This window comes from Rutidosis leptorrhynchoides, unplaced genomic scaffold (genome assembly GCF_046630445.1).
Source record: "Rutidosis leptorrhynchoides isolate AG116_Rl617_1_P2 unplaced genomic scaffold, CSIRO_AGI_Rlap_v1 contig383, whole genome shotgun sequence".
Classification (NCBI taxonomy): Eukaryota; Viridiplantae; Streptophyta; class Magnoliopsida; order Asterales; family Asteraceae; genus Rutidosis; species Rutidosis leptorrhynchoides.
In genome coordinates, this window is record NW_027266620.1 from 44,435 (window position 1) to 72,291 (window position 27,857).

Below are 27,857 nucleotides of genomic sequence, written 5' to 3' on the forward strand. Positions count from 1 at the left end.
CCAATCTGAATAAATCTTGATGCTTCATTTGCATGATATTCCCCATTAATTCAATCCCGAAACAATAAATTAAAAGCCCCGACCGTCTTTCCACAACTCTCATGACCAATAATATATAAATTAACCAGTGCATTTATAGTGTAACATTTTATAAATTGTATATTATAAATTAATTGATTTGTTAACACATATAATGACATTTGCATAAATTTTATACGTATAAAATTAACCTTTTATTAACAAATTTGTTTGAAAAGGTATATATTTATATTATATTAAATTCTAAAACGCAATCTTGAGAGCTAGTAACATTCATTGGATTATGACATCAATTCATGTGAAAGATATCTTTTTGGATGTAGTTTTAGATTTCAGCTCGGGAATGCAACAATGGGTTTTCCCCATTTAAGTTCCTTTTTGTTCGCAGATCTCATATATGTTATCGATCAAAACTTCATAATTTGTATCCACAATTCTATTTGCTGTCATATACTTTTAAAAGCTCCATCACGCTTCCTTTACTACATCTTTTGGAAAACCAAAAGACACGTCTTTGAAGTTATTTGGTTTCCAGGAAGATAATGTTAACATGGATGAACATAGGCACATAGTACATTGTACAAGATGAATTTAGGACATAATAAGTGTAGCACTTTCCTCGATCAACTGCATACCAAAAATGTGAAGTTTTTAATTTAAAAAAATAAAAATGTGAAGTTTTAAAATTCCTCGACCGTCTTTAATATTAGTCTTTCTATGTACATGATTGAATACCTACACGATTAATTAACCATCTGGAGTAATTAAGGATGCGGGACTACCTAGTACGTGAGAACTCATGCATATTGTTGATATAAGGTTTAACTGCTTCGTGGTATAAATAAAAAAAAAAAAAACCTTGCTTCGTGGTATAAATAAAACCTTCTTTGATCCCCCACGACTTCAATCTTTTCATAAATAAGTTTCTAATCCCTAATTTGAAGAAAAATATTATTCCATCATATTCGGTAATGGCGATAGTGAATAATTTCAAATATTGTTTTAATTATAACTTTTTTATAAGTAAAATTGACACGAAGTTTTGATTTTTGAGCGTTTTGATCCAATGACCGTTTTGACCATGTTGGAAATCCTATAATAGTACTTCAATTTTGGGATTTCTTCCATTTATTGCCTGCTTGAGGCATCCTGACATCATGAATATACCAGTTGGTAGAAACAATGAATAATAGTCGTATTTGAGGTTTTCGTATCTCGATCAACTTGGGTAATGTAAGAGGTACAAGCGACTTCAAATAAAGAAAATATATCGTCTGTGATTTGATTATTATGACATGTATTATTTATACTTATGACAAGAATTAAAATATCATGTATTTTGAGACGGAAATAGTATAAACTAACACCAGCCGTTGATGATATTTTCGCTACGTGTAAAGATCTTAACACGTTTGTCTTTACTTTCTTGACACTACTACGCGCCGCATTTTTTGTATACGTGGACACAGATCAGCAAATTCAATTATTTAATTTTTTTTTTTTTAATTAAGCAAATTCAATTATTGACCTAAACAATAAAAACAAATTGATTTAGACCTGAACTCCAATTTGGATTGGTACAACGTAAATCCGACGTGGCAACTCAATCAATGGTCAACGTCATCAAACAGCTTCTCTTTGCCGTAATCCTCCTAGTCGGTCTCTCTGGCTCTAACTCTATTTTTAGAGATAGAAAGAAGAAGCTCAAGGATTAAAAAAATGTCAAATTCATGTCACGCTATATCTATAAAAGGCTCCAATCTTCTTCTTCTCTCTCATTTAACTGCATCACGATATTATTATTCACCAATCAGATCATCATCCTCTTCTACAAATCTTAACTTCAACAGAGTCTCTTCATTCAAGCTTCCTTCTTCTTCTGGTAATTACATTTTCTGTTTGTTTCCTTAGAAAATTTCATTGTTTTACTCTTTCTTCTGATCTGGGTTCATTAGCATTCTGCAGATATCGTCGTCCAATCAAAAACGACTTCTCTGTTTCTTCATTCAAGGTTAGTCATTTTTTTTTTCTTCCCATTTTACTGTTTTAATGTATTTAATTAGTAATTCCAAATTAATTTTTGTTGGATTGTAGAAAGGTGAAGGAACTACTTTACCAAAGTTAAACCGAGACAAAATGACGATTAAACCGGCGGTTCGTATCGCCGAGAAGAAACTAATCGTCAAGGACCGTACGATCCTCACCGGAGTACCGGACAATGTGATATCGACTTCCGGCTCGGACACCGGTCCGGTCGACGGGATCTTCCTCGGAGCTGTGATAGACGGAGATAACAGCCGCCACGTGGTGAGCTTAGGTACGCTTCGTGACGTCAGATTCATGGCCTGCTTCCGGTTCAAGTTATGGTGGATGGCTCAAAGAATGGGGGACCAAGGAAGAGACATTCCTTTAGAGACCCAATTCTTATTGGCCGAGAGCAAAGATGGGTCCCACCTAGAATCAGATAACGGCGACGAAGAGAATCAGAAAGTGTACACCGTGTTCTTGCCGTTAATTGAAGGCCCGTTCCGAGCTTGTCTACAAGGAAACGAAAGGGACGAGCTTGAGCTATGTATGGAGTCGGGGGACTCTGACACTAAAGCGTCGTCGTTTTCACACTCGGTTTTTGTTCATTCGGGTACTGACCCGTTTCTGACAATCCATGAAGCTATAAAGGCTGTTAAATTTCACCTGAAAACATTCCGGCAGCGTCACGAGAAGAAACTTCCCGGAATCGTTGACTATTTCGGGTGGTGCACTTGGGATGCTTTTTATCAAGAGGTAACTCAAGAAGGTGCCGAATCCGGCCTCGAATCGCTGGTCTCTGGCGGGGCTCCGCCGAAATTCGTGATCATAGACGACGGATGGCAATCTGTTGGCGGCGACACAGACGTCGAGAAACCGTTACTCCGGCTAACGGGAATCAAGGAAAATCAGAAATTTCAGAAGAAGGATGATCCTAATGTGGGAATCAAAAACATTGTCAACATAGCTAAGCAGAAACATGGATTGAAATATGTTTACGTGTGGCACGCAATTACTGGGTATTGGGGAGGAGTCCGTCCTGATGTGGAAGGATATGATTCGTTGATGAAGTTTCCGATGATCAGTAAAGGTGTGGTGGAGAACGAACCGGGATGGAAAACCGATGTCATGGCAGTTCAAGGGTTGGGATTGGTTAATCCAAAGAATGTGTACAGGTTTTATAAAGAATTGCATAGTTATTTGGCGGATGCTGGTGTAGATGGTGTTAAGGTGGACGTTCAGTGTATACTGGAGACTCTCGGGGCAGGATTAGGCGGCCGAGTGGAGTTGACCAGACAATATCATCAAGCTCTTGATGCGTCCATTTCTAGAAACTTCCCGGATAATGGCTGCATTGCTTGTATGAGCCATAACACTGATGCACTCTACTGGTAATCATTGTTATGATCTTTAGTTCCTTATGAGATAATTTCGCCAATTTTTAGAATTCGAGTTTTATGTAGCGGTGATCTGATGTGGTGATGCTGTTTTGAACAGTTCAAAACAGACGGCGATCGTGAGAGCATCGGATGATTTCTATCCACGTGATCCGGTATCACACACTATCCACATTGCAGCTGTGGCTTACAACAGTGTGTTCTTAGGGGAATTTATGCAGCCTGATTGGGACATGTTCCATTCCCTTCATCCTGCCGCAGAGTACCATGGATCGGCTAGGGCGATCAGCGGTGGTCCTCTTTACGTCAGGTGAGAGAATTCATTGACGTATTTTTGGATGGAGGAGGAAGTGCATTTTTTATGAAATTTTATCTTATCGTGTGATTTTTCTAAACAGCGACGCACCGGGGAAGCACAATTTCGAGCTTCTGAAGAAATTGGTCCTGCCGGATGGCTCGATTCTTCGAGCACGCATGCCTGGTCGACCAACTCGTGACTGTCTCTTCTGTGACCCTGCGAGGGATGGAGTCAGGTAAGCCTTTTGTTTTTTCTAGTTGCTTGTGTGGTTTAATGTTTTATCCTAACCGTGCAAGCAACAAACACTCTGTAGTCAATTTACGTTTGCCATTCAAATTACTTTCCTTGGCTGTCTTCTGTTGACTTTTATGGATGCGTTATATTTTCCTTAATTAAAGTAATTTTAAGAAAGTAGGAATCATATAATTTATAAGAAATTTATGAAATTTATCCTTATGATGTTATTATTAATTAATTTAAAGTTCGCAATTAATTTCTTATAACACCATTTGTGTTTGATTCCAGCTTGTTGAAGATATGGAACATGAACAAGTATACAGGGGTCCTAGGAGTCTACAATTGCCAGGGAGCGGCATGGTCGAGCTTGGAAAGAAAGAATGCCTTCCATCCAACTACAACCGATGCTATCACCAGCTCTGTCCGCGGCCGTGATGTCCACCTAATTTCAGAGGCTTCTGTCAACACCGACGACCAATGGTCCGGTGACTGCGCAGTCTACTCCCACCGGTCAGGAGAGCTCTTTACGCTCCCATACAATGCCTCTCTACCAGTTTCACTCAAAGTCCTGGAATACCAAATATTCACCATAACGCCTGTCAAAACTCTAGCCTCGTCTGGTTTTCGCTTTGCGCCGATTGGGCTTATCGACATGTTCAACTCCGGTGGTGCCATTGAAGGGCTGAAATATGAAGATGAGAAAGTGCACGTGGAAGTTAAAGGATGCGGCAAGTTTGGTGCTTATTCGTCGGCTAAGCCAAGGAGGAGTGTGGTCGGGTCAGCTGAAGTTGATTTCGAGTATGATCTTTCTTCTGGGTTGGTGATTATCAACTTGGATAGTATGCCAGAGGAAGGCAAGAGACATGTTGTGGAGTTTGAGTTATGAAAAGAATTAAACTGTGATTCATGCCATTGTTGTTTGTTGTAGGATAACTAGGGGTTCAGAGAAATTTAGCATTATTATTACGATTAGATAAATGAAATATGCCTTTTTCTATTCTAGAAGGGCAGAGCATGATGTAATAGGAAAATAAATTCTGAAAAAAATAATTACTCTGTGATTTATTATTTGATCATTGCTAAATCATCCAGTAATTACAATAAGTGTCTAGAATCTCTGTTTCTAATAAATAACTGGAATATCAAGTTATCTAGAGAATAACCTCTCAATTTCATCAAGTTCGTTATAATCTTGGAGCTCGTCATCCTCGTGCTTATCCACTTCTTGTGCCATTATGGCTTTATGCTGCTGGTTGAGTCTTTTTTGTTGATGGAATGCTTCCCTTCGAGAATTCCAGTTGTCCGATATGTTTTCCAGAACATCAACCATCATTTCTTTATCCTCAGCAATATGCTTTGTATCCTGCACATCCACCTCCTTGCTGCCCTCTGAAAATGAAGGGAAAAAAAAAATGTTTAGAATAAAATCATTCACATTTTAGCTACCACTTAAAACTGATCAGAGAAGTTGAGCAAAAGGCATATATACCTCCAATAGCTCGCTTTGTAACTCACCAGGTCCATGTCAAGAAAGTGGTCGATCCGAGTATCACTAAATAACCTGTAAACCAAAATGAATGAAAAAGAGAATGAAACTGTGAATTTTGAAACTAATCAAATTGGAGAAAATGAATGAGTTAAGAATGGCATCAAACAAACTTGTCACATGCAACTTTGACACGAGCATTCTGTAATTCTGTAAGTTGGTTAACTGTCTGGTTAAGAGGGGCCTCATTTATGTCCAATGATCCCAAGAGAAACATTTGTTTATCCAACATTGTTTTTACCACAGCAATAGCTACAGATATCCCATTTTTCTTTGCCTCAATGACAAGATTTTGAAGTTTGTGCAGTTCCTCTGCTGAAGAAACCAAAACAGCAGATTAAGATAAACAAAGCCTACTTTTGGTCATAGTCAATTATTAGCCCTAGCTAATCCTTCAAAAATTAATCTAAAAAAAACAATAAAACTGAAAATGAGCAAGAGCAAGAGAAATCTAAACGTACCAAGAGAGATATAAATGTTGAAATGAGGTTTGAATGGCTGTCTCATACAGGCAGTATAGGCAATAGAGGCCGCCTAGTCTACGAGACAGAGAAGAATCAGCACTCACCATGTGACCTGCATCACAAACAAAATATGATGACAAATTTCACTCACATCCAAGTAAGACAATGAAAGAAAAGCAACATCATCATTTTTCTCTAAAATCAAACACGTAAAAATAAGCACCAACCTATGTATGGACGTATATTGATTGCATAAACAAGGCCAAATTGGTCGAAGGTAATGCCTCAAATATGAATGAAAACTTCCTAGACCGCCACATCCTCTTCATATCAGCTAAAGTTGCTGAATCATTCTGTCAGTTCCCAATAAAATAATAAAATTAAACAAACGAAGCCAAAAGGGATATTATGAAAGAAAGAAAAATCACAAATGCTGATTATACGTTACCTTGACAAACTCATCTATAAGCTCGTCAATATCGAGCTTGAATGGAGAGAGGTCCATTATAAGATATCTTCAAGCTTGGCTACCTGATAATGGCTAAATTCTATGCCAATTTTCTTCAAAACTAAACCCAAATTATTAAGAAACTGAAAACCATAGCTACGAACAATGACGAAAACTATGAAAGTCTCGGAAAAGCTATGAAAGTCTCGATTTTTATCAATTATTGCAAAACTGAGTTTCAAGTAAAGCGAATTAGTAAATTCACAATCGAAACTTGAAGACGTACCTTTGAAGAGGGTGGTTTTGACTTGTAGCTTTTCGGCGCTGATCGGCGGCGGACTTGTATTTCAATCTGATGTGGAGTCAACCCAACTAAGTAATATTCGATATACCTAAATTTTGTGTGCTATCTCCCTCCATCTCGCCAATTTTATAGCGAATTACTATAAAAAAAAATTAGGAAGAATCAGTAAACGAACAATACCCAGATGAAATTTTATAGCGAATTACTGTAAAAAAAGTCACAAAATGAAAGAAGAAGAGGCTGATGCAGAAGTACAGAAAGTCAAATGCAATCAGTCTAGGAAATTCTGAGAAGGATGAAAAAGGCCCTAGAAGCAAAGTCAGGGACCAAAGTTAAGAATTTGGAAAAGGTTCAGAAGAGGATGAATTGAGCAACTGAAAGAGGGCTTTTGCTCGACTATATATGTCAGTATATTGATGCTGCATAATCAATTTGCTAAAGCACTTTCACAATACTTTTAATTTTGTTCAACAGTAAGAAAAGTAGTCGCAATTGTTAATTTTCATTATTAGCTAATTTTCATTAACGCCATCCGTTGCTTGGCCATTAATAATGCACTATTGATCAATGCAATCTTCCCAATATTAACCGTGATGTTCCACTCGATCATGTTTCAAACTCATCATATTCATGCTTGCTCAGTTGCTTGTTATTCAAGGAAGAACTTTTATGAGTAACGGGAATAATCGAATGAAGAGAAATATGTTCAATTGTGTATACATGTTACATTTTTATTAGTAACTTCAAGGGTAGATTCTCTTCAAAAGAAAAAAACTTTGAAGGGTAAGCTCAGGAGAGGATGAAAACTATCGAGTTTTACAATATCTGTTCAATCATGTTGAAGATGGATTTGAATCTAGGAAACTATAGATCAAAGCAAAAGTAACAACATAGAGTTTGGGAATGACCGACGGTATCCTGATTCCTGACATGTTTTAGGATTCCAAGCCAGAGAAAACGATAAAAATGGAGTCCAAAATTCAATAATGTGCCGTCAAGATGGAAGAAAATAACCTAACATAGAGAGGAGATTCTCAATCCATCTGTGAAGTAGAAGATCTAATATATGCAAGATTACATTTCAGTAGATGGAAATATAAAATTTTCAAGTTTGAGACATCATTTGCTCTGAACTTCCTTTCCGATCACATATTTATGGTGGAAAGTTGGCTATAAGAAGAATGCATCTATTCGAAAACAAAGAAGCCTGGTATATATGGACAATTTAATCTTAATTCACGATTAAGAGAGCAATAATTATTACTGATTTTGGAACTTCAATTTGTGAGATTGCTTAGTGGGTAGTGAAGAGGATTCATCTGCCTTCAAGTGCTTAACTTCCAGATTTAGGTCTATCAACAGCCACTGCTTTGTTTCTCATAAATTCCATTAACTTCTGCCGCAAGTTACCAGAAATTTTCAAACTTCTCCATGAGCACGGGTAAATTTACGTGCTTAATTTAAATTTCTAGACACATGATTCAAGTTTTTCCATGAAATCATTCCTTCTAGCCATTTTGATTTAAAACTCGACACGTATTTTATTAACAACAATAATTTTTCACTTCATCTTCAACCAAAAACATTGGGAATCCCTGTTTTTGTAATTGTTTTAGCCAACAAGTCCCACGCTTCAGGCAATTATTGTACTCCGTACATGATGAATATTTGTAGTTTTTTATGTGTTTGCTACATGGATACATGACTAAAGTACTTAATTTAAAGACCAAAATGCTTATCTAGGTGAATTTTACTACAGGATAATTCTTCTTCTTGTGCCAAAATGAAGATGAAAAAACAAAATGGAGTAGTTGTGTTTTCTTTCTCCACCATCATAATTCTTCTTCTTGTGCCAAAATGAAGATGACTGCTAATTAAATTTATCTTCTGTGCCTAACAGCAAAACATTGCCTGATCACCAAACTTTGAATGGTGGAAGAAAAAACTTAAAGGGTAAACTCAGTGAGTAGAGTTTTTACAATCTGATCAATCATACTGAAGAAAAATTGGAATCCAGGAAAGTAAAGATCAAGGGAAAAGTAACCAAAATGATAGATGTTCAAATCTTTAAATAACAGATTAGGAGAAAAAAAAGTTGAAATGCAATGCAAAAGAAAAACTTGAGGAAAGTCGAAGTCTTAAACCAGGAATAGGTGCCCTTTTCCTCTTAATCTTGCAGCCATCTCCTTTACTCTGGTTCATGCAAAACAAACACTTTTAATCAGTATAACACAAACAAAAAAGCAAAAATAGATATAATAATCAAAAATCTATAAATTATTACCTATCTTCTTCTTCATTATCGGATATGCAGCCGCAACCACGATACCACAAATGCCTCTTCCTCCCACACCATTCTTATCCTTATGTAAGTTTGTAACCATGTTCACCCCAGTCATTTCCCCAACTATTTTTTACAATCCAAAAATCTTCGCCATCTTCAGTAGTTCCAAATCCCACAATTAGCACGTCATGATTAGATTGATTCTTTTTCTTAATTTTTTATGTGCAATTTTTGCATGAAAATGTCATGTAAATTTCTAAAAAGCTTATATAAATAAATAATGTTGATAAAAAAATTTAATCAATCAGTATAACAAAATTATGAACTTACTCCTAGATAGTCTTCAAAATTTGGACAGCTAGTTTCCATAGCCGCGACTACCGCCTGTCTCGCTACCACAATCCTTAACTGCTCCTCGTCATTAGGTCTTACAAGACCAAATCCATCAATCTTGACCCGGTTTGAATTAAACTGCAAAATCATGAAATTGATTATCAGAAGATGCTACTAAAACAATTAACTTTCTCATTGTACTTCAATTTTATAGTGTAGCAATTACCTTTTCTTCCCAAACCACATCCACCCAGCCTGTATATGGATAATCACTCTCACGTGCAATTCCGCAACTTTCAACATACCTAAAGGCCGAGATGTACAAACCTCCACTTCTCCCGTTACTTTCAAAATCACAATCGACTAGCTCCTGTATGGAGAGACCATAAATTTCCAGTCCTAATCTTATATATTCCTTCCACAAATTACAAAGTTAAATAAAACTCAGTTTTTCTCGTCCCTTAGACGGTTTTACCAAGTAATATTACATTCTTATAATAATTTAAAATATTGAAAATAAAAAATAGAATATAGATAGAAAAAACATGCATGCATACATTGTATCAAAAATAAGAATATATATTGTATCCTTGAAATTCCAAGTGAGATTGGATAAAAAGGAGACTCAATCTTAAATGTACGGTGATATCATCTATAAAATAATAATGAAGTTAATTCAAGACCAATATCAATTATGTACAATCTTGAGCTTTGCTAAAAGGATAATTCAACCTACATTGCAAAAGAAAAACTTGCATAAAGTCAAAGTCAGAAATATGTGTCATTTTCCTCCTAATCTTGCAGCCATCTTCTTTAGCCTGATTCAAACAAACACAATACTGTTAATCAACAAATAACAGACATACACATGAAATTAACATAATATAATAATCATAAATCTATATCATTACCTCTCTTCTTCTTCATTATAGGATATCCACCGACAGTCGCTATACCACAAATTCTTTTTCTTCCTACACCTCCTTTTATCTTAATGTATCAATCTTCACCCCATCCTGATCCCACCGGAGCTCATGCAGCAAATTCAGACATGTGATACTTCCATTGAGATAGGTGGCCATTCCATCTTGGGTAACGAGTTTTGTACAGTGGGTAGCATTGATGAACTTCTATCTCAGAGAAAACGAAAATGGAGAAATGGCAATAGATCAAATGAAGTACGCTAGCGAGTTGAGGCAGTTAGAAGATGTAGCGACTAAGTCGATAGATATGAGGAGGAGACTTAGAATTTTGGAGCAGCAACAACCACCCAACCTTACCTTGAAGAGATCGTATCTATCAGGGCTGAGAGAGCAGAGCTCATGCAGCATTTATGGACATTATTTTTCGTAACCCCATTTCATGCACACTCCATTCATGGGCCTCTTTTCCATAGAAAACCCCACTTCATGAACACTACCATTCATGAGTCTATTTTCCATAGTAAATCCCAATTCATGGACACTACCACTCATGAGTATGTTTTCCATAGAAAAAGTATGCATGCATACATTGTATCAAAAAAATAAGAATGTATATTGTATCCTTGAAATTTCAAGTGAGATTGGCTAAAAAGGAGACACAATCTTAAAATGTACTGTGATACAATCTATAAAATAACAATGAAGTTAATTCAACATCAATTTCGATCATGCACAATCTTGAGAATGCTAAAAGGATAATTCAATCACTATCTTTAAAATACTAGTGATCATCCACTATTTTATTTTGGTTAACCCAAAATCACAATTAAAGAAACATAAGCCTAGAGTTTAAACCATTAGACAATATTATAATAATTTTGTAGGGTTGAGTAGGGGTGTTGGGATTCCAACACACTCGAAATGATGCAACAAGTCATTTGTCAATGATGGAATAAACGTGAGTAAAAAAACACAAAGATCACCGATTAAAGAAAAATTGGACTAGCTAGTAAGAGGTTATGAAGATAGCTAAAATAAGAACATTATATTACCTCTTTATCGTTGAGTGGGAAGAAGAAAATAAAGAAGAGAAAACAACAACTTTCTCATTGATTTCAAAATGCATATTATAATAGCTTATAATATAGTTGAAAATATTTGGTCTTGGTTTTTTTGCTTTGCAAGGAGTTTGGAAGGTGAATCAAAGAGGGAAAAAATAAAAGTAGCACAATCAGTCTTAGAGTAATTCATGATTATCATGTGTAAATCTGAAAATTTACGTCACATAACCATTAGCACGTAAAATTGGCTCCGATTCAATCTTCAAATCTTTAATCAGTCCTGATATATTTTTGAAGCCTGCTCATTATTATTATTCTCGTCTATCTCATTGTAAGCACGAATACAATTAAAATCCTGAATTCCTATTTCAGAGAGACATGTTATTGTTAGTGTTTGTTCTATCTCATTTCGTTTCGAAAACCAAGGTAATGTGCAATGGCGGCGAGAGATTAATCAGTTGCGGTTTGTCTTAATCTTCTTCTTCAACTTTAATTATTTTTTATTGATGTATTTTTATTTCTTTTGGTTTGATCTGATTCTTTTGTACTATGTATGCATGTATGCATCTATGTATGTAGATTATAGACTAGTAGCATGCATGAGCATGACTTACTATATTTCCGTCTCAAAATAGATGCAAATTTTTACATGCAATTTACATTGAAAATTTTATATCTATTTCGGACGCGGATAGTATTTTTTATGATCAGCTGGGAACCGGAGGAGGAGAAATGATATTGAGAAAAAGAAAATGGACCCTCCCCATCTTCGTATTTACAATCGTCTCTACCCCGTTGAAGAGGGTTGGCCACTTCATACATATGGTCTCTTTGTTCATCCGAGAATCAAATTCAGTGAGAATAATTTGGGTTATGGCATGAAGAAAGCTTGTGGAATCTGTATGAAGGATGGAAGATTGCACAAAAAGTATCGAAAGGGTCGCTAGTGATGATTCTCTAGTTTGGATGAAGGAATTTAGTTGTTCCGGTTCTTGAATCCGTAGTTTTTTTTTTTTTTTTTTTGAATAATCATAATTATATCTAGTTGATTTTAATGACTTTGATAAATCGCTGACAATGTTAGATGGTTAGAACCGCTACAAAGAAGATTATCGACTCGATCGCGATAGTTTTTTTTGATAACAGAAGAAATTATTATTAGTAGAATTTTAGGTGGTGGAGTTTAATCATGTCACTCGTCTAGAATCCCCGGATGAAACCCCTAGTCCTCCAAATTAAGTAAAAAATCATATATTTTTTCAAATAACATCATCCACAATCAAACTATCGGAACATCCTTTTGTAATTGAGGTTTCCTTCTAACAACCCTGTCATAAAAAAAGCTACTGGAGCGAATTTCAAAAATACTACAACAAAATTAGAACAAGTCAAGGTTGAATAAATGCCATCCACAATTGACATTAGTATAAATAAATAAAAAGAGTGAAATAAAACATTTTTCTTAAAGAGACATACCAAACTGTCGTCTCCTTCATTTGTTCGATCATACCTGGATTCCGACATGCAATGGTATAAATTCTATGACTGAATAACAAAAGTGTTTGAATATCGCTACTTCGTACCAGCTGGCATGGTTATTGACTCGCCATATAATTAAAGAAGAATCATATTACGTGAGGATTGTGAGCCGTCGTTTGCAAATAAAATATACTCCAAATAATGAAAAGGATGACTAAACTGAGTACTCCATAAAACATTCAACTTTGGCATAAAGACGTTCTAATATTTTAACTAATCATTTTTTTCCCTTAACATCATCATTCTCTTGTAGTGTACATCACGTATATATCTCTATATTTCTTCAAACCTACTCTAAAATAGGAAAGTAGTTGGAAATATATGATTTTTCAAATTTCCCTTAATCCAAATTAACTCCAAATAACCAATTAAAAAAGAAACCCTCCAAATAACCTCAATGAAGCAAAAGAAACCAACTCATGATAATATTAGTCGTAACAAAATGAAGTGGGTGCAGAGATAGAATATTTTCTAATAGGTAAATATACATCATGTTTCAAACTCGAAGGAGAAGTGTAGAGAAGAGACTGCACATTTATAAAACCCTACAAAGTACTTGATCATGCGTTTATATATAGAGAGAGACACGAAGAGAGGTTATTTTCAGGAATTATATGTAGGATAATGCAATTCGCTAAAGGCGCATTTCGATCGAAAAGATCCAAGTTCCATAGATATATCCCTTTAGTAAGTGATTCTTACACATAGATGTCCCTTAAAATCGTTTATGCCTTATTCACAAATTCTTCAATTGTACTCGATTATTGTCGAGCTCTCGCATTCTACATCCAAATTCCAATTCTACTAGTCATTTTGAATTAAAATACAATGATTGAGGCAAATCAATGGCTTGTTACTAATGCATCTTTTTCACGATTCAATCCGTTATCAATGGCTTGTTACTAATTCAAAATACAACTAATATGCATCAAGAACGATCCAATATTTCAACCAAAATCTTCTTGGAGTCGTAGGAAATAAAAAGTACGACCCTGTTGCGAATTAAACTCTACAAATGGTAGATTCTCAACTAATTTATCTAATAAAATGTACCTTTTTCTTTTTTGGCATCAATAAGTTTGACTATTGTCAACTTATAAGTCAAGCAATCATCAAAACGGGAAAGGTTAATCATCCCCCCATCCTCCCTCGACTTTGCCACTTAGCTCCGTGAATTTCAATTATCGTGACCCTTATAGCCCCTTCCGTTAAGAAATATGAATTGGCGGTTAATCGACTGTTATCTTGTTAGCAGAATGCACATGTGGCTAAGTTAGCTAATATAACCTACTGCTTAGCTGGCGTAATTTTGTTCTTTCCCAATGAAAATCAAAATAAACCTTGCTACCAAACACTCTTAACCTACAACAAAACAACCAAGCTTCGATCCTCGTCCTCAATCTTGCCTCGACCACTGTCTCGTTTGGATAGACGAAGTCACGTGATGATTGAAGAATTGGAGATAAAGTCTTATTTCTTAGGAGATTCACTCATGTCATGTGTGTGTAATTGAATGAATAATTTATTTGTTGTAGAAAAATTGTGCTTCTTTGTGGATTAGTTTATGTTTTAATCGACTTAAGAATTAGAAAGAAGAAGAAGAAGAGCGAACAAGGGAAAACAGAAAAGCTAACTGCTTAGCTGTAAGGATAAGTGTGCTTGGTGGTGTTTGGTTGTAAGGATAAGTTGAAGGAAGCAGGTAGGATAAATAGGTGAGAAGACACGAGGGAGGACGAGTGTGAATTAGGAAAACTGAAGGAAAAATAAACTTATATGGGCGTAACATGCAAATTATAAACCTATAGGTGCAAGTCATATAGTTTGACACTATTCCAGAATAAGAACAAGTAACTAAAATCTAAGGACAGAAAAGAGTGCAGATGATGTTAAGGATCCAATAAGCATCGAATAAGGCAGAGCATTTGAAATCCTAATAAACAATGACAATATACCATTACAGACCAACAACAACTTACTTAGCTCAACTCCCTCTCTAATCAAATCTACAAACCCAAACACTTAAAAAACCTAAAACTCCACTTTCACAAGAGCACTTGAAACGTCAGGGGTTGACGACGCCGAACCTCCACCGTGCTGCTGGAGCCAATCCTTCGCACAAATCAGCGCTTCAACAGTTTCCGGCCTCAACGAGCTCCGATAATGATCGAGCTCCTTGTTTTTCGTGCTGAATATCGAGTCAACAGCCACCGTACAGACAGGAACAGAGAGGATGTCACGTGCCATCTTGGAGAGAGTAGGGTATTTCGTCTTGTTCATCTTCCACCACCCGATCACGTCAAAATCTTGAACACGAGGCAACAGAGATTCGTCAAGATACTGATCCAATTCTGACTTGTGCTGCTGGCTTGTTGTCTCCATTATGTACATATCGAAATCTGCTAAACCGTTGTCAGACAAAAGAGAGCCATGGGAATCCTCCATCTTCGAATTGCTTCCTCCTTCATCTGCATAAGTTGGCGTGAGAGGCAAGGGAAGTGCCGTGTACTCGTGAAAGAGCTCATGGATTCCGTCATCAACAAGTTTGATATAGGCAGGAGCCTCTTCTCCGTAAATCTTTGAGAAGCTGAACTCGACAAGCTTCATCTTAAACCTAGGGTCCACGATTACAGCAAGAGCCAAAATGAGGCTACAATCTTTCCAGTACTTGTTAACTTGTTCCTGCATGATTTTCGCAATGCCGCTGACGTAGGGATCCTCACTGGCCATCGCCTTGGTCACGTCAGAGTGAATCTTCCACACCTCGTGAAAGAAGGTAATTGCAGTGGGACTTGTTGCAGTCAGAAGGATACTGGCAGAATCAAAAATCAGTTTTAAGAAGGCAGAGATTGTCTCAGCTTGTTTCCAATCCATCGCCGATAGAGTCTCCTTGTAATCGGGATCGGAGGTATCCAAGCACGAAAACACTTCCTTCAACTCACAAGCAGCTAGCAACATTTGATAAGTGGTGTTCCACTGTGTTTGGTCATCAATAAATAGGGTTTTCTCACTCGGGACTTGAAGTTGTTCCTTGAGCTCAAGAAACTTCTCCTCGTGAGCTTCTGACGTTTTCACATACTTGACATTGTCACGGACTTTCTTGATAACTTCGTGCCCAGCAGTAAAGATATCTTTCGCAATCGCACTAAAAGTGTGAGCAATGCATTTTCCAGTTAACAGCTCACCATTAAGAATTTGAGGATTCTTCGCAGAAAGAAGGGGCCTGAGATTCTCCAAGGCAGCTTCACTTAGAGCCTGGTTGAAAGTAACCGAAAACAGCTTCCCTTCCAAATTCCAATCGGAGAGGCACACAGCAACAGCATGACTGAATGCAGAATCGGACTCGGGAAATGGTTCCATGACTACGTTAAGAAGACGCTTCTTCAATTTCCATTCACTATCAATGAAGTGTCCTGTTACAAACACATATCCAAAAGTCTGGCTCGAAGTCCACATGTCGAGAGCAAGAGACACACGCCCAGGTATTCCCTCGACGGATTTCATGACATTCTGCTTTTCGCGAAGATAAGTCGCAACACAATCTCCCTGGACAGTGTTGAAGCTCACCATCCCATACCTTGGCTGGAGATTTTGCACAAAAGACACAAAACCAGGATGTTCCACCATATGAAGTGGGTAGTCATGCATGATAACCATCCTAGCAATTTCATGTCGGCAACGGTCCTGGTCAAAAGACACAAAGGCTGAGGAAGGGGTTCTGTATCGCCGTTTCGGTGCCTCGGATCCAGCGGAGTTTCCAGTTTTCGGAGTAAATGGGCTGAAATTTACCAGAGTGCCATCCTGGTTGCGAAGAAGTGCCGGGCAGGTCCCTTTAGCAATGTGACGTTTCAGGTGGCTGGTACCAGCTACTTTCGAACCTTGGCTATAAGCGAAACTTTGCTTGCATTGCTTACAAATAGCCCTTCTACAGTCAGCATTGACATTTTCTATTGTGAAGTGCTCCCAGACTACAGACTTCTTCTTCCTTCTCTTATTGGGCTGTGTCTCTGGAGCTGCAATGATGTCCATGGTTTCCATTTCCTCGTTGTTCTCTTCATTTTCATAGTCCTGCGAATCATGCGGGACAATTTCGTTGCCGTGCACTTCATTGTCGTTCTGTTCAGCTGTGTCCATCTTGTCTCAAGAGGTGGTTTCTGTGCTCAAAAGCTGCAATAGTAATTCAAAAACAAAAATTAAATCGATAAACAGGGATTCTTAGAGTAAAGGACCTACACAAACTTTGAACAAAGACTAGTTCGTGCACATCAAACTTGGAAATAGCAGATGCTTCCAGCTCATACAACCATGGACGCCAAGCACTAATGTCATTATAGGTGATGTTTACTTTAACATATCAAACTTAGCTGAATTAAGACTTTCTCGTCATTGAACAAACTCCATGATAATATTAACAAGTTCATTCCGAGACATTGTTGACCAATTCAGCCAAATTACAAATTTCATATCTATAGATCAATTGACCACTGAGTCAATACAAAAAATAGGCACAAAGCAAAGCAGATCTAGGGAATACCCATTATCAACGACAGCTCATCAACCGAGATCAAAAGACTCACAAAAATATAAATCACGAACTCCACGGACAAGGTTCAAAGAAAATTCCATGATTGGAGAAGTAAATTTGAACAGATCGTCTAAGTCAACGCTTCTTCTAGAAAGTAACATAGAATCACAACCCACATCCTATAAACAAACAAATCGTATAATCGTGGAAAAAAACCAGGCCCAGATGATAAATAATCAAAATTTCTCTAACAAAATCGAAAACCCAGAAAGAATGAAGGTTGTTATTAGTATTACCTCAAAAAAGGTCCGATGTTTAAGCGAGAACGAAAGGTGAGAAGACCCAGATCTGAAAGTCTCTGGAAGCAAAACAATCAAAGGCCCGATCGATCAAAGGGCCCGATCTAGGGTTTTTGCAGATGAGAGGAAAAAAGAGAGAGAGAGAGTGTTTTGGGGGAATTCGAGAGAGAGAACAAAAGAGGATATGAGATTTGGGCTCAGAATGAGAGAAGGCTATTTGGACCCGTAAATAAAAAGAGGGAAAAGGTTTTGCTAAAGAGATAAGATTGGTCTAGAAGAGGTCTGCTTTGATATTTTTGCTTATTCGGTTTCTAAATTTTTTTTTTTTTTTTTTTTTTTATTTTGAAGAAAAAATTGACAGAAGTTTTATTTGGGTCTGTCTCTCTAAAATATTTCTCAAATTGGACCACCAACCAAAAACCAAGCCTTAAGTAAAACCACCCAACTTTTACATTGGCCTATTTTTATTTTTTTTCATAATAGTATTATTATGAGGGTCCACGTTTATTTATATTTGCAAGACACAAATTGATGGCTATACGAAAATTGTTAGCCCATTCACATGTGTGAATCCAAAAATAAATTCAATTTTTGAAAGTTCAAAAAAAAAAAAAAATTGGATTGATGTGATGAGCGATTCAAAAGTGAAGGTAAATGCCACGTATGAAAATAAGTAATGACAGAACCCATCGATATGATGAGTTGTATGATTTTGTAGTTCAAGGAGCCATTCGTTAAAATTTGAAATTCAAGGACCCAGACTTTTTCGTATGGTCTTAATGAGGCAGACTTTTTTTTTTTTTTTGAAGTGTAATACTGTATGTATGCATGTTTATCAACTCTAATTAGTAATTACTGTCTGTTCTATGCATAATTAGTAATACCTCCGTCCCTAATTAGTTGTGAAGGAGTAATAATTTCCAATGTTTTTAACATGTGCATGCTAAAATTCTCACCACTGTAATCTGATAGCTATTCATTCATAGTCCATTGTGTCTATCTCTTTGCTGATCAATTTCAATCATGGCCAAAAAACCTGTCAAATACTATGTGGTATATATGTACTCTCTGCTCTGCAAATGTACTGTATAGTTTATTTTGGTTTGATTTGATTTGAACCGTTTCAGGTTGATGCATTCACCGAGTCAGCCTTCAAAGGAAACCCAGCTGCTGTTTGTCTGTTAGGAGATGATTATGATGATGACCTCAGCAGAGACAAGTGGCAACGAGCTGTGGCGGCTGAGTTCAACATCTCTCAGACATGTTTCTTGATTCCACTTTCAGCATCTCATAATAACTCCACAAATCCCAGGTTTAACCTCAGATGGTTCACTCCTGTCGACGAGGTTATAAGCTCTCATTACATTACATTACATTACTTCTCCTGTCTGTCATGTTAATTTAATTAGATCTCAGTATTATGTTCTTCCTCAATAACACTACAAGTCGGTACCCAAATTAATACCAGACCAGTATGAATAAGACTACAACTCGGAATGCAAAATTTAACAACATATCTCAACTCAGAATGTCCTAACTCCAATTCAGTGAAGTCAGCATGAATTCTTAGGTTCATCTTTTACAAAGCTCCGACCATATCTTCACTTTCCGATTTCCCTCTTCTGTATATTCACACTCTTCGCTATAGCAGTCGCTCCCTCGCAGCACTCCCATTACTTAGCTTGCAGATTTGTGGGGTTTCAATGAGAGTTTTCCAATGTAGACAGTCTATGCTCAACTTCTGGAAGGTTTTTTTTTGCATTTAATTAGAAATTTCGATTTGGACTTTATCAAACTTTCTTGTATAGATTAGAAACTTTGCTGCTTAGTTTTGGATTTGATCAAACTTTGCTGTCGTTTCCAGTATTATGCTATGCAGAGGGAAGACTCTGCTATTTGTATTACTATTCAAACAAAAATTACTCTAGTTGCATGGTTTCGAAATAATAGATTTAATTAGGCTGAAACGAATGTTGATATCATTTTTCTATTGAAGGTTATACTATGTGGTCATGCAACTTTGGCAGCAGCACATATCTTGTTCACAAAGGGATTGGTTAATTCCAACTTAATCGAGTTTGATACACTTTCCGGTATTTTAACCGCTAAAAAGGTAGAAGAAGCACGAGAAAGGGTTTCAATTGAGTTGAACTTACCTGCTATTCCAAGTGTTGAATTTCAATTCTACTGAGGTTGAAGCAATTTCTGCTTCCTTGGGAGGTGCTTCTATACTTGAGATGAAGAAGACCACCACCGGTTACCTTATTGTAAGTCCTGCAAATCTGTGGAATTATTATTTTAAGTATGTTTGTATTTGAGAAATGTAGCGTTGCATATATAATTTAATTACTGATCACAGGTTCAGTTAACATCTGCAAAATGTGTTGAAAAAATACAGCCCCAAATGGACGCAATACTCCCATTGTCCTGATGGGAATGGGATCATTGTTACTGGCATTGCTCCCATGGAGTCTCTATTTGATTTTTACTCGAGATTCTTTGCTCCCAAAATGGGAATCAATGAGGTCATTCATGGAATTCTTTTTCTTTCTAGTCATTTGCTAACTAATTCACTCTTGCATTGCATGATATATATTGAAAAATGGAATTGGTTGGCATCTCAGGATCCTGTTTGTGGGAGTGCACATTGTGCATTGGCACCCTTTTGGAGTGAGAAGCTGGGCAAGTGCAATTTCATTGCTTATCAGGCAAGGCATCTTCTTCGGATCGAGTGACATACGTGGCTTTAGTTAATTCATTAAAATATCTAATATTAGTAAGAATGTTTAACTGATCGAGCAGGCATCTCCTCGGAGTGGAATACTGAATATTCAGTTGGATAAGAAGAAGGAAAGGGTGTTGCTCCAAGGAGAAGCTGTTACTGTCATGGAAGGCTTTCTCTTAACTTAGCTAGCCTTAATTGGACTATATTCCTATCTGTATTTTTCTGAAATAAATTAATTAACATCGTATGCTTCGTATTTGCTACGACCAATTATTGCCTATTGGTCTATAAAAAAACCCCATTATCGATCATAAAAAAGTAGCCTTTTATCTTTCCATTAAAAATTGTTATCGTTGGAAGTTTCGTCTGTAAATTCCCAAACTTGAATCGATTTATTTATCATGTTGTTGTAATCTATGTAAAAGAATGGAGGGAGAAACACAAGGGAATCTTCTTAGCTCATTGGCTTTCATATTAGCGACACTTTGGGCTAGACGATAACAAGTTCTTTTGGAGCGTATACGAGAGAGCTAAAAGTAAAAGCAGACGAGAGAGTTTTTATCCTACTGATGAAATCTCTTTTCTTTACTTAAAATCTCTTTACTATAACTTTTTCATTCCATCATCTTCTCATACTAGTACTTTAGCTTTTACATAATCAAATATGTCTAAGTTTAACGGTTTGTTGAATACTTGCATAGGAGGATTTGATCAGTGAGCTCATGATGAAGGCGTCCTTCTAATTCCAACAGCTCGGCCATGAAATCGTTTAGAAACAATTCGGAAGACATTCACTGACGGAGTGAGCTGTAATGTATATGCTTGAAGCAGAGCCTCATTTGATTTCTTCCCTAGGCTTGCCACCCAGTTGCAGTGTTTGCTTTGTCCGTTTTGTTTTAAACATCTCTTTAAAATGAATTTTTTGGTTAAAGATAGTAAAAATATGTTAAAAGAAGAAAGTTTAGGAGTAAGAAAGACCATGCTCCAGACACAACACACGACATTTGAGTTTGACCATCAAATTAATCGATACACAAAAGTTTTACGATAAATAGAGATGAACTCTTTCCACATTTGAGAAACAACGACTCAACGAGCAAGCATCAAACACACAAAGACAAGAAAAATGGCTTCCACTTTGCAATACTACTCTATCCTACTTTCTTTCTTCTTCTTCATTACACCATCATTAGCTCAATCATTCCGTCCTAAATCCCTCTTCTCCGGTAACAAACGATGCAAATACTCTCCAGTACGTGACTAATTAAGATCAACCAGAGGACACCTCTAGTGCCAATCAAATTAGTGGCCGATCTCGTTGGTGATCAATTCTTATGGGTTGAGGGCCAGTTTTGATTGAATAAGCATCATCCGTTACGTCAGCTAAGAGGCAAGAGTATGGTTATAAGAGTAAATTACCATGTGTCGTGAGGCTCAAGAAAGGAATATTTTTATAACATGGGATTGTCTGGACCTTGTTTTCCTGACTTGAAAAATGCCTTTATAAATGCTTATACACTCCACTTAGTGAACTGAAAGAACCAAAACATGTCTCCTTCAAATGTACAACAAATCTCAGAATGTTTGTGAAACCCGAATCGGAATCCATAGAGAATTCATCTGAAATCATTCATCTCTCATTTTGGGATATCCTCTATGCAGTAAATTATAAAATTAATATTAAACATTAATACCTAAACATTAAAATGATTTTTTTTAAACAAATATACACTTCTCAGAAATACAATTTCCGGAATAATTAACTTAATTACGTGATTAGTGATAACTCCGAAAATGTCAAATACGGGACAAAGAGTTCCGAGTACGGTAAATACGGGACAAGCCTTAATTAATTCAGGAAAAATTAATCCCGAAAACACCAATTTCGGGTCAAGCTTTAATTAATTACAATTAGCAATTCCAAAAATCTCATTTCCGAAAATAGTAAAAATGTTCACCTTTTAAGGCTCAATTGTATAAAAATAGCGTACCCCCATTGCTATGCTCGATGTTCATTTCATTCAAAAAGGCCTTCTCTTCAACAAACCAAAAGATCAACAACCTCAAGATGATTTCATGAAAACTTTCCTAGACAAGCTCAAGCAATCTCTCATCGTCACGCTAGCCGACTTCTACCCGCTAGCCGGACGGTTCTCGACAACCCAAACAGAGAATCCACACACTTACATTGTGTTTGTGGATTGCCGGGATTCTCCCGGAGCTAAATTGATTCATGCTAAGGCAGATTTATCGATTTCGGATATAGTGGAGCCGACTTATGTCCCGACTATCATTCATTCCTTTTTCGACCACCACAAGGCCGTCAACCATGATGGACATGTTTTGCCGTTAGTTTCGATTCAGGTAACGGAATTGAAAGCGGGAATCTGTATCGGAGATTCTATGAGCCACGGTATCGGTGACGGGACTTCTTATTGGAGATTCTTGAATACATTGTCTCAGAATTTCGGGAAAAACGTTTCGATTTCTGGTGATCATAATGTCAACCGTACGATCCAAAAATGTTGGTTTCCTGACGGTCATGAACCGATCATCAACCTTCCGTTTAAACATCCTGACGAATTCGGCAGTCGATATGAATCCCCGCCATTGTTAGAGAGAATATTCCATGTGCCATCGGAATCTAGCGCGTGATGAAATTACGACTTGTAGTATGGCAATCAATAGTAGGATTAGACTGATTCCTCAGTTATCAGAAAATTACTTCGGAAACTGTCTTCAGACTGTGAGAGGGGCTGCGACCGTCGGAGAAATGCTCGATAATGATAATGGGTGGGCGGCGACGGAGCTTCACAAGGCGGTGGTTAATCACTGTGATAAAGACGTTCGTGATTTTCTTGAAGCGGCACGGAAAACTCCGTTTGTGTACTAATTGGGACAATCTTTCGATCCAAAATGTGTGATGATGGGGAGTTCTCCGAGGTTTAACAAGTACGGATGCGAGTTTGGGCGCGGAAAGGCGATTGCGATTCGGAGTGGATACGGAAATAAGTTTGACGGGAAGGTGACCTCATACCCTGGAAAGGAAGGAGGAGGGAGTGTTGATTTAGAGGTTTGCCTTTTGCCGGAAAACATGAAAGCCCTCGAATCCAATTCGGAATTTATGAGTGTTGTCTCTGTTTCTTGAGAAATTTAGTGTGATGATTTTTATTTTTATTTTTGGGATAATCACACGTGGCTGTTAACTCCCTGTTATCTTACAAACAGAATGCCTACATGGAACAAATAATCACAACAATCTGAATGCCAACTTTGTGAAATTGACAGGTCAGCCCAAATTATAAGCACACCGATTATTAGCAAAATCGAACCAATTAACCGAAACCAATTGTCAAGCAAAACCGAAAGTCAACTTAACCCAAGACAAAATCAAACCTACCCAAATTCTATTTATGTCTATATTTTTTTTTTTAAAGGAAAAAAAAATGACCCAATATAATAACTGGAGATTACAAGTTTTATGATCTTGGAAGCTAGGGTTATATCTCGAGTAGTAGTCTAGGCTTTTCGATTGGTAGTAGCTAGGGTGATTTTTATCATTTATAATATATTTTCATTAAGAAAAAACGTGATTAATCTTTTCTTGTAAACCAAGAAAACTAGGAAAAACCGCATATACGTAGATTATTAAGTAATAGGCACTCAAGACAAAATCCTTATGAATATAGGAAGAGGAGTTACGTTGCTAACTGAAATCCTAATCAGAACATGAAAAGTAAATACTAATGCCCCACTATATATATATATATATAAAATACACCACCAATTCGGTCATTAATTAACAATTCACAATAAATCCATTGAACCAACAAAAACATTCTACCTCAGAACTTTTCGACACCTAAAAATCCAAAGATCGATCGAGTTTTATATATAGTTCTTCAATTGTTCGTACTTTTTTCATATTCAGAATCTCAATATGGCCTTTAAAGGGGAAATCTTGGATGCTGTTGTTACTATGGTTAACAAGGTAATTGCCTTTTTATATTTACTGAGTTCATGCATATATGTGTTTGTGTGACGTTTAATTTGCTTTTGTTTCGTTACAGATGGGTTTCTTTGCTGAAGCTGGTCTTGTTCATATTTTTGTTTCAAACCAGTTGATACCGGATAATATGAAGTTCCAGCCTGGAGACATGCCAAACTACACGACTTCCGATGGATCGGTACTCTTTCATCCTAGAGACAGCCCATCTTCAATCTTCTCTTTACATTAGTTATGAGATTGCTTGGTATGGTTATTTGCATATATCGTTGCAGGCAGTGGCGTAGCTAGCGTAAAAGTTCAGGGTATTCATTATAACAAATCATAAATTCAGGGGGTTCAATTGCATTATTTAATAACTATTTATATACATTTTATTAAAATTAAGGACTATTTTGTAAAAAAAATTTAAAGTTGACACCCTCGGTTACGCCCATGGTTGCAGGTTAAGATTCAGAAAGACAGTGAAGTGCGATTAAAGATCATTGATACTCGAGGGTATGCTACTGAAGTTTTCTGCATTAGGATGATCTCTTGGGCCTGATAGACGATAGCGATCCTGGGAGGCGCCTTATTCTATTAGTCTTTTATGTATAACTTGCGGTTTTGTTTACATGGGATTAGATCTCTAATGTGAGAAACATGAAAACAGAATAGGCAGCCTGATCAGTTCCCTTCAATTCAAATATGGTTGAGAAGTCATGTCTTTTCCTACCTGGTAGGGAATTAGTCTGATTAATAATGATGATCGCAATCAAAATGTTATAAATATTGGATAGATGATCAGCAGCCATTATTTACATGGTAAACTGTATGTATCTTGGGAGAATATCGGTGTCCAATCTATGTAATCTTAAGAGACTAGAATGCTGCAATGCTATCAATACATCCCTCATTGGGATTAGATAACAATCAAACTGAGCAAACAGACCAGATTCATACCAAACTTCCGATCCGACGATCCAGGGGCCGATTTGACATCAAAATAAAGTAGCATTTGCTAAGCCATTCAAGATGAAGATAATTCTGACTAATATATAAATTCTGTACAAATCACTGAAAAATAGATAAAATTTTCTTCATCACAAGAAAGGTAAATGATTGGAAAATCCATGGCCAAGCTATAAAATTCTTAACATCTGTCCGAGCATACGGCCGAATTTAGAATGGCTAAAACAATCCAATCTAAACTCATCCATTCATATAGGCCTGGTAACATAAATTTGGAGAAGATTCTAATTTATGGGCCCTGCTTGAACCTATTAAAAAAATGAAATTGAAATTATCATTTAGATTATTATGGCCCAACTCGACACGCCTCTTATATTATATATTCTTATATTAGTTTACAATAATATCTTGTATTGGTAGTATATTAGAAGTAGAAAACAATAGAGAGAAAACAGAAAAGAAACTAAAAAAATTGGGAAAAGCAAAGTTGTGGGTAAAATAAAAATGGAGAGAAGGAAAGGAAAGAGGGAAGGTTGGAAACTTGGAAGAGTGTCGGGTCGGGCATGTGTGTTTGGAATGGAATAGTAAAGAAAATGTGTCAGATCTAGTCAGAGGGAGGGAGTACTTATGTTATATATTTCTTCCGTCAACTAATACATATTTTTTTAATTTTTTTTCGTATATTAAAAAAAAAATTCAACAATATATACATTTTTTTTAAATATATGTAAAAAAGTTAAAAAATCATGTATTAACAGACGACAAAAAAATTATATAGAAATAAATATATGCATATTTCCATGCAGTTGTCGCCAATTAAGCTTCTACTCGACTACACGTGCATAACAGCCAATTCTACCTTCCTTCCCACACCCCAACTTCTTTTCATACCAGCCTGGTCTGATGTCTCGTCCATATTAATTCACTTTCCTTTTCTATCTTCTTCTTGATATTCGGACTTTCAACCCCTTGCAACATAATATCGACGGTTCTCAACATAAAATCTCCTACTTTCTTTTTATATATTTATAAACTGTGGAGGAGTTGGATTGTAATCATATGTGTAATTATTATTTAATATTTACTCAACCTAAACCTAGCTTTGATGGCTTGAGTTTAGTTTCGGATCATGAACATACAAGTTTGCTTAAATAAAATGCATAACTAATTATCGAATCCGTTTTAATTAAATCACATAATCAAGATCAATCTTTATATAATATCCAGGTCAAATGCTGATTTCAATATTTATGATTTGACGAATGGGTCTTAAAACAATAGAATTGGTTTTGTATCAAATCCATTATATTGCTTTGTTATTAATTAGATATATGAAGATACACATTAAGAATATATATAAATATAGTTTAAATGAACATCCTAGTTGTTATGATTTATAGCAAAAAAAAGCTTTTTCTTTTTTTTAAAGTTATATCAGAACGAATTATATAGATCATTTAAATTGATACTACTATTAATTAAAATTTGAAAATGGCAAAACACGTGTCCAGGTTAATTTTTATAGGCATTAATAGTCAAATTATTTGTTTATTGTGTTGACTTTTTATAAGTTCACACACGTCACTCTGTCACGGTCTCTTCTGCTCAACATACTATCGGGTACTATATCCAAACGAAATTACCACCGAATGAAAGTTAACGTACTTCTGCTTCCACGCATATTTTGACTTGAAAGATGGAATTAAATCTGATTTTTTTTTTTTTTTGAGGTTATTAAATCTGAATTTAAAACCAATGTATGCACATAAAATATGTCCAATGATTTATACATTACACTACATTCGATTATATTCTTTAGGATTTAAGATTCTAAGTTTCTTATAAAATAAATCAAAGTCAGTACTGTATGCATAGAGGTATAGTTAAGCATTACAATTATGTAAAAAAAAAATGTACAGCAATAAACAATTTAGAAATATATATATATTAAGAATGTAATCAATCCAATAATGGAAGCAGATATATAGATCTAAATAATATTCGCATCCAAAAACTATTCATCAATCTGCCGACACATAACAAATCAACATCAAAGCATGTAAGCATCACTAAATTTAAAATATATTAGAGCCCATATTCATCATATGTGTACTAATTAGTGCAAAAAATCAGGAAGTATTGAAATATGGCTTTATCTTTTACTATATTTCATGAATAAACGCTAACACATCACCACACTAGCTAATCCAATTATATATGTCACTATCTCCCATATATCATGTGCAAGTATGTTCTATATATCTATCTATTAAATTTGTAATTTCAGTTACAACTTAGAAGGCGTACTTCTATTTGATCGATTTTGCGAATGCATATATATATATATATATATAACACTTTATAATTTATTCCTGTCAAAATAAATAATGTCTTTTAAATCCATTCATATTCATATGAATAGATAATTTTTATTAAATATATATTTATTTGGATGA

At 36.1% G+C, this 27,857-nt stretch overlaps 2 protein-coding genes and 4 pseudogenes across 2 annotated transcripts; 4 read left to right on the forward strand and 2 right to left on the reverse strand.

The window, feature by feature from the left end:
• Positions 1-2,175: 2,175 nt before the first annotated feature.
• On the forward strand, positions 2,176-4,882 carry LOC139883320 (probable galactinol--sucrose galactosyltransferase 6). Its single transcript, XM_071867512.1, has 4 exons — positions 2,176-3,455; positions 3,562-3,771; positions 3,860-3,994; positions 4,285-4,882. The coding sequence occupies exons 1-4, from the start codon at positions 2,176-2,178 to the stop codon at positions 4,880-4,882; spliced, it is 2,223 nt and encodes a 740-aa protein (XP_071723613.1).
• Positions 4,883-5,143: 261 nt separating this feature from the next.
• LOC139883323 (uncharacterized) lies at positions 5,144-6,511 on the reverse strand (annotated as a pseudogene).
• An 8,415-nt stretch (positions 6,512-14,926) lies between these two features.
• Positions 14,927-17,029, reverse strand: LOC139883324 (zinc finger BED domain-containing protein DAYSLEEPER). The gene has a single exon (XM_071867516.1). It carries the CDS (start codon positions 17,027-17,029, stop codon positions 14,927-14,929), a length of 2,103 nt encoding a protein of 700 aa, XP_071723617.1.
• A 1,713-nt stretch (positions 17,030-18,742) lies between these two features.
• On the forward strand, positions 18,743-20,629 carry LOC139883325 (uncharacterized; annotated as a pseudogene).
• Positions 20,630-22,445: 1,816 nt separating this feature from the next.
• Positions 22,446-23,592, forward strand: LOC139883317 (uncharacterized acetyltransferase At3g50280-like; annotated as a pseudogene).
• Positions 23,593-24,384: 792 nt separating this feature from the next.
• Positions 24,385-25,047, forward strand: LOC139883326 (DNA-directed RNA polymerase II subunit RPB7-like; annotated as a pseudogene).
• The last annotated feature ends 2,810 nt before the right edge of the window (positions 25,048-27,857 follow it).

Bases quoted from the DNA above. Each gene is read 5' to 3' on its own strand.
- LOC139883320 (XM_071867512.1), top strand. From the start codon at position 2,176: ATGACGATTAAACCGGCGGTTCGTATCGCCGAGAAGAAACTAATCGTC. The intron at 3,456-3,561 runs GTAATCATTGTT...TGTTTTGAACAG, and splicing joins AACACTGATGCACTCTACTG to TTCAAAACAGACGGCGATCG. The intron at 3,772-3,859 runs GTGAGAGAATTC...TTTTCTAAACAG, and splicing joins GGTGGTCCTCTTTACGTCAG to CGACGCACCGGGGAAGCACA.
- LOC139883324 (XM_071867516.1), bottom strand. From the start codon at position 17,029: ATGGACACAGCTGAACAGAACGACAATGAAGTGCACGGCAACGAAATT.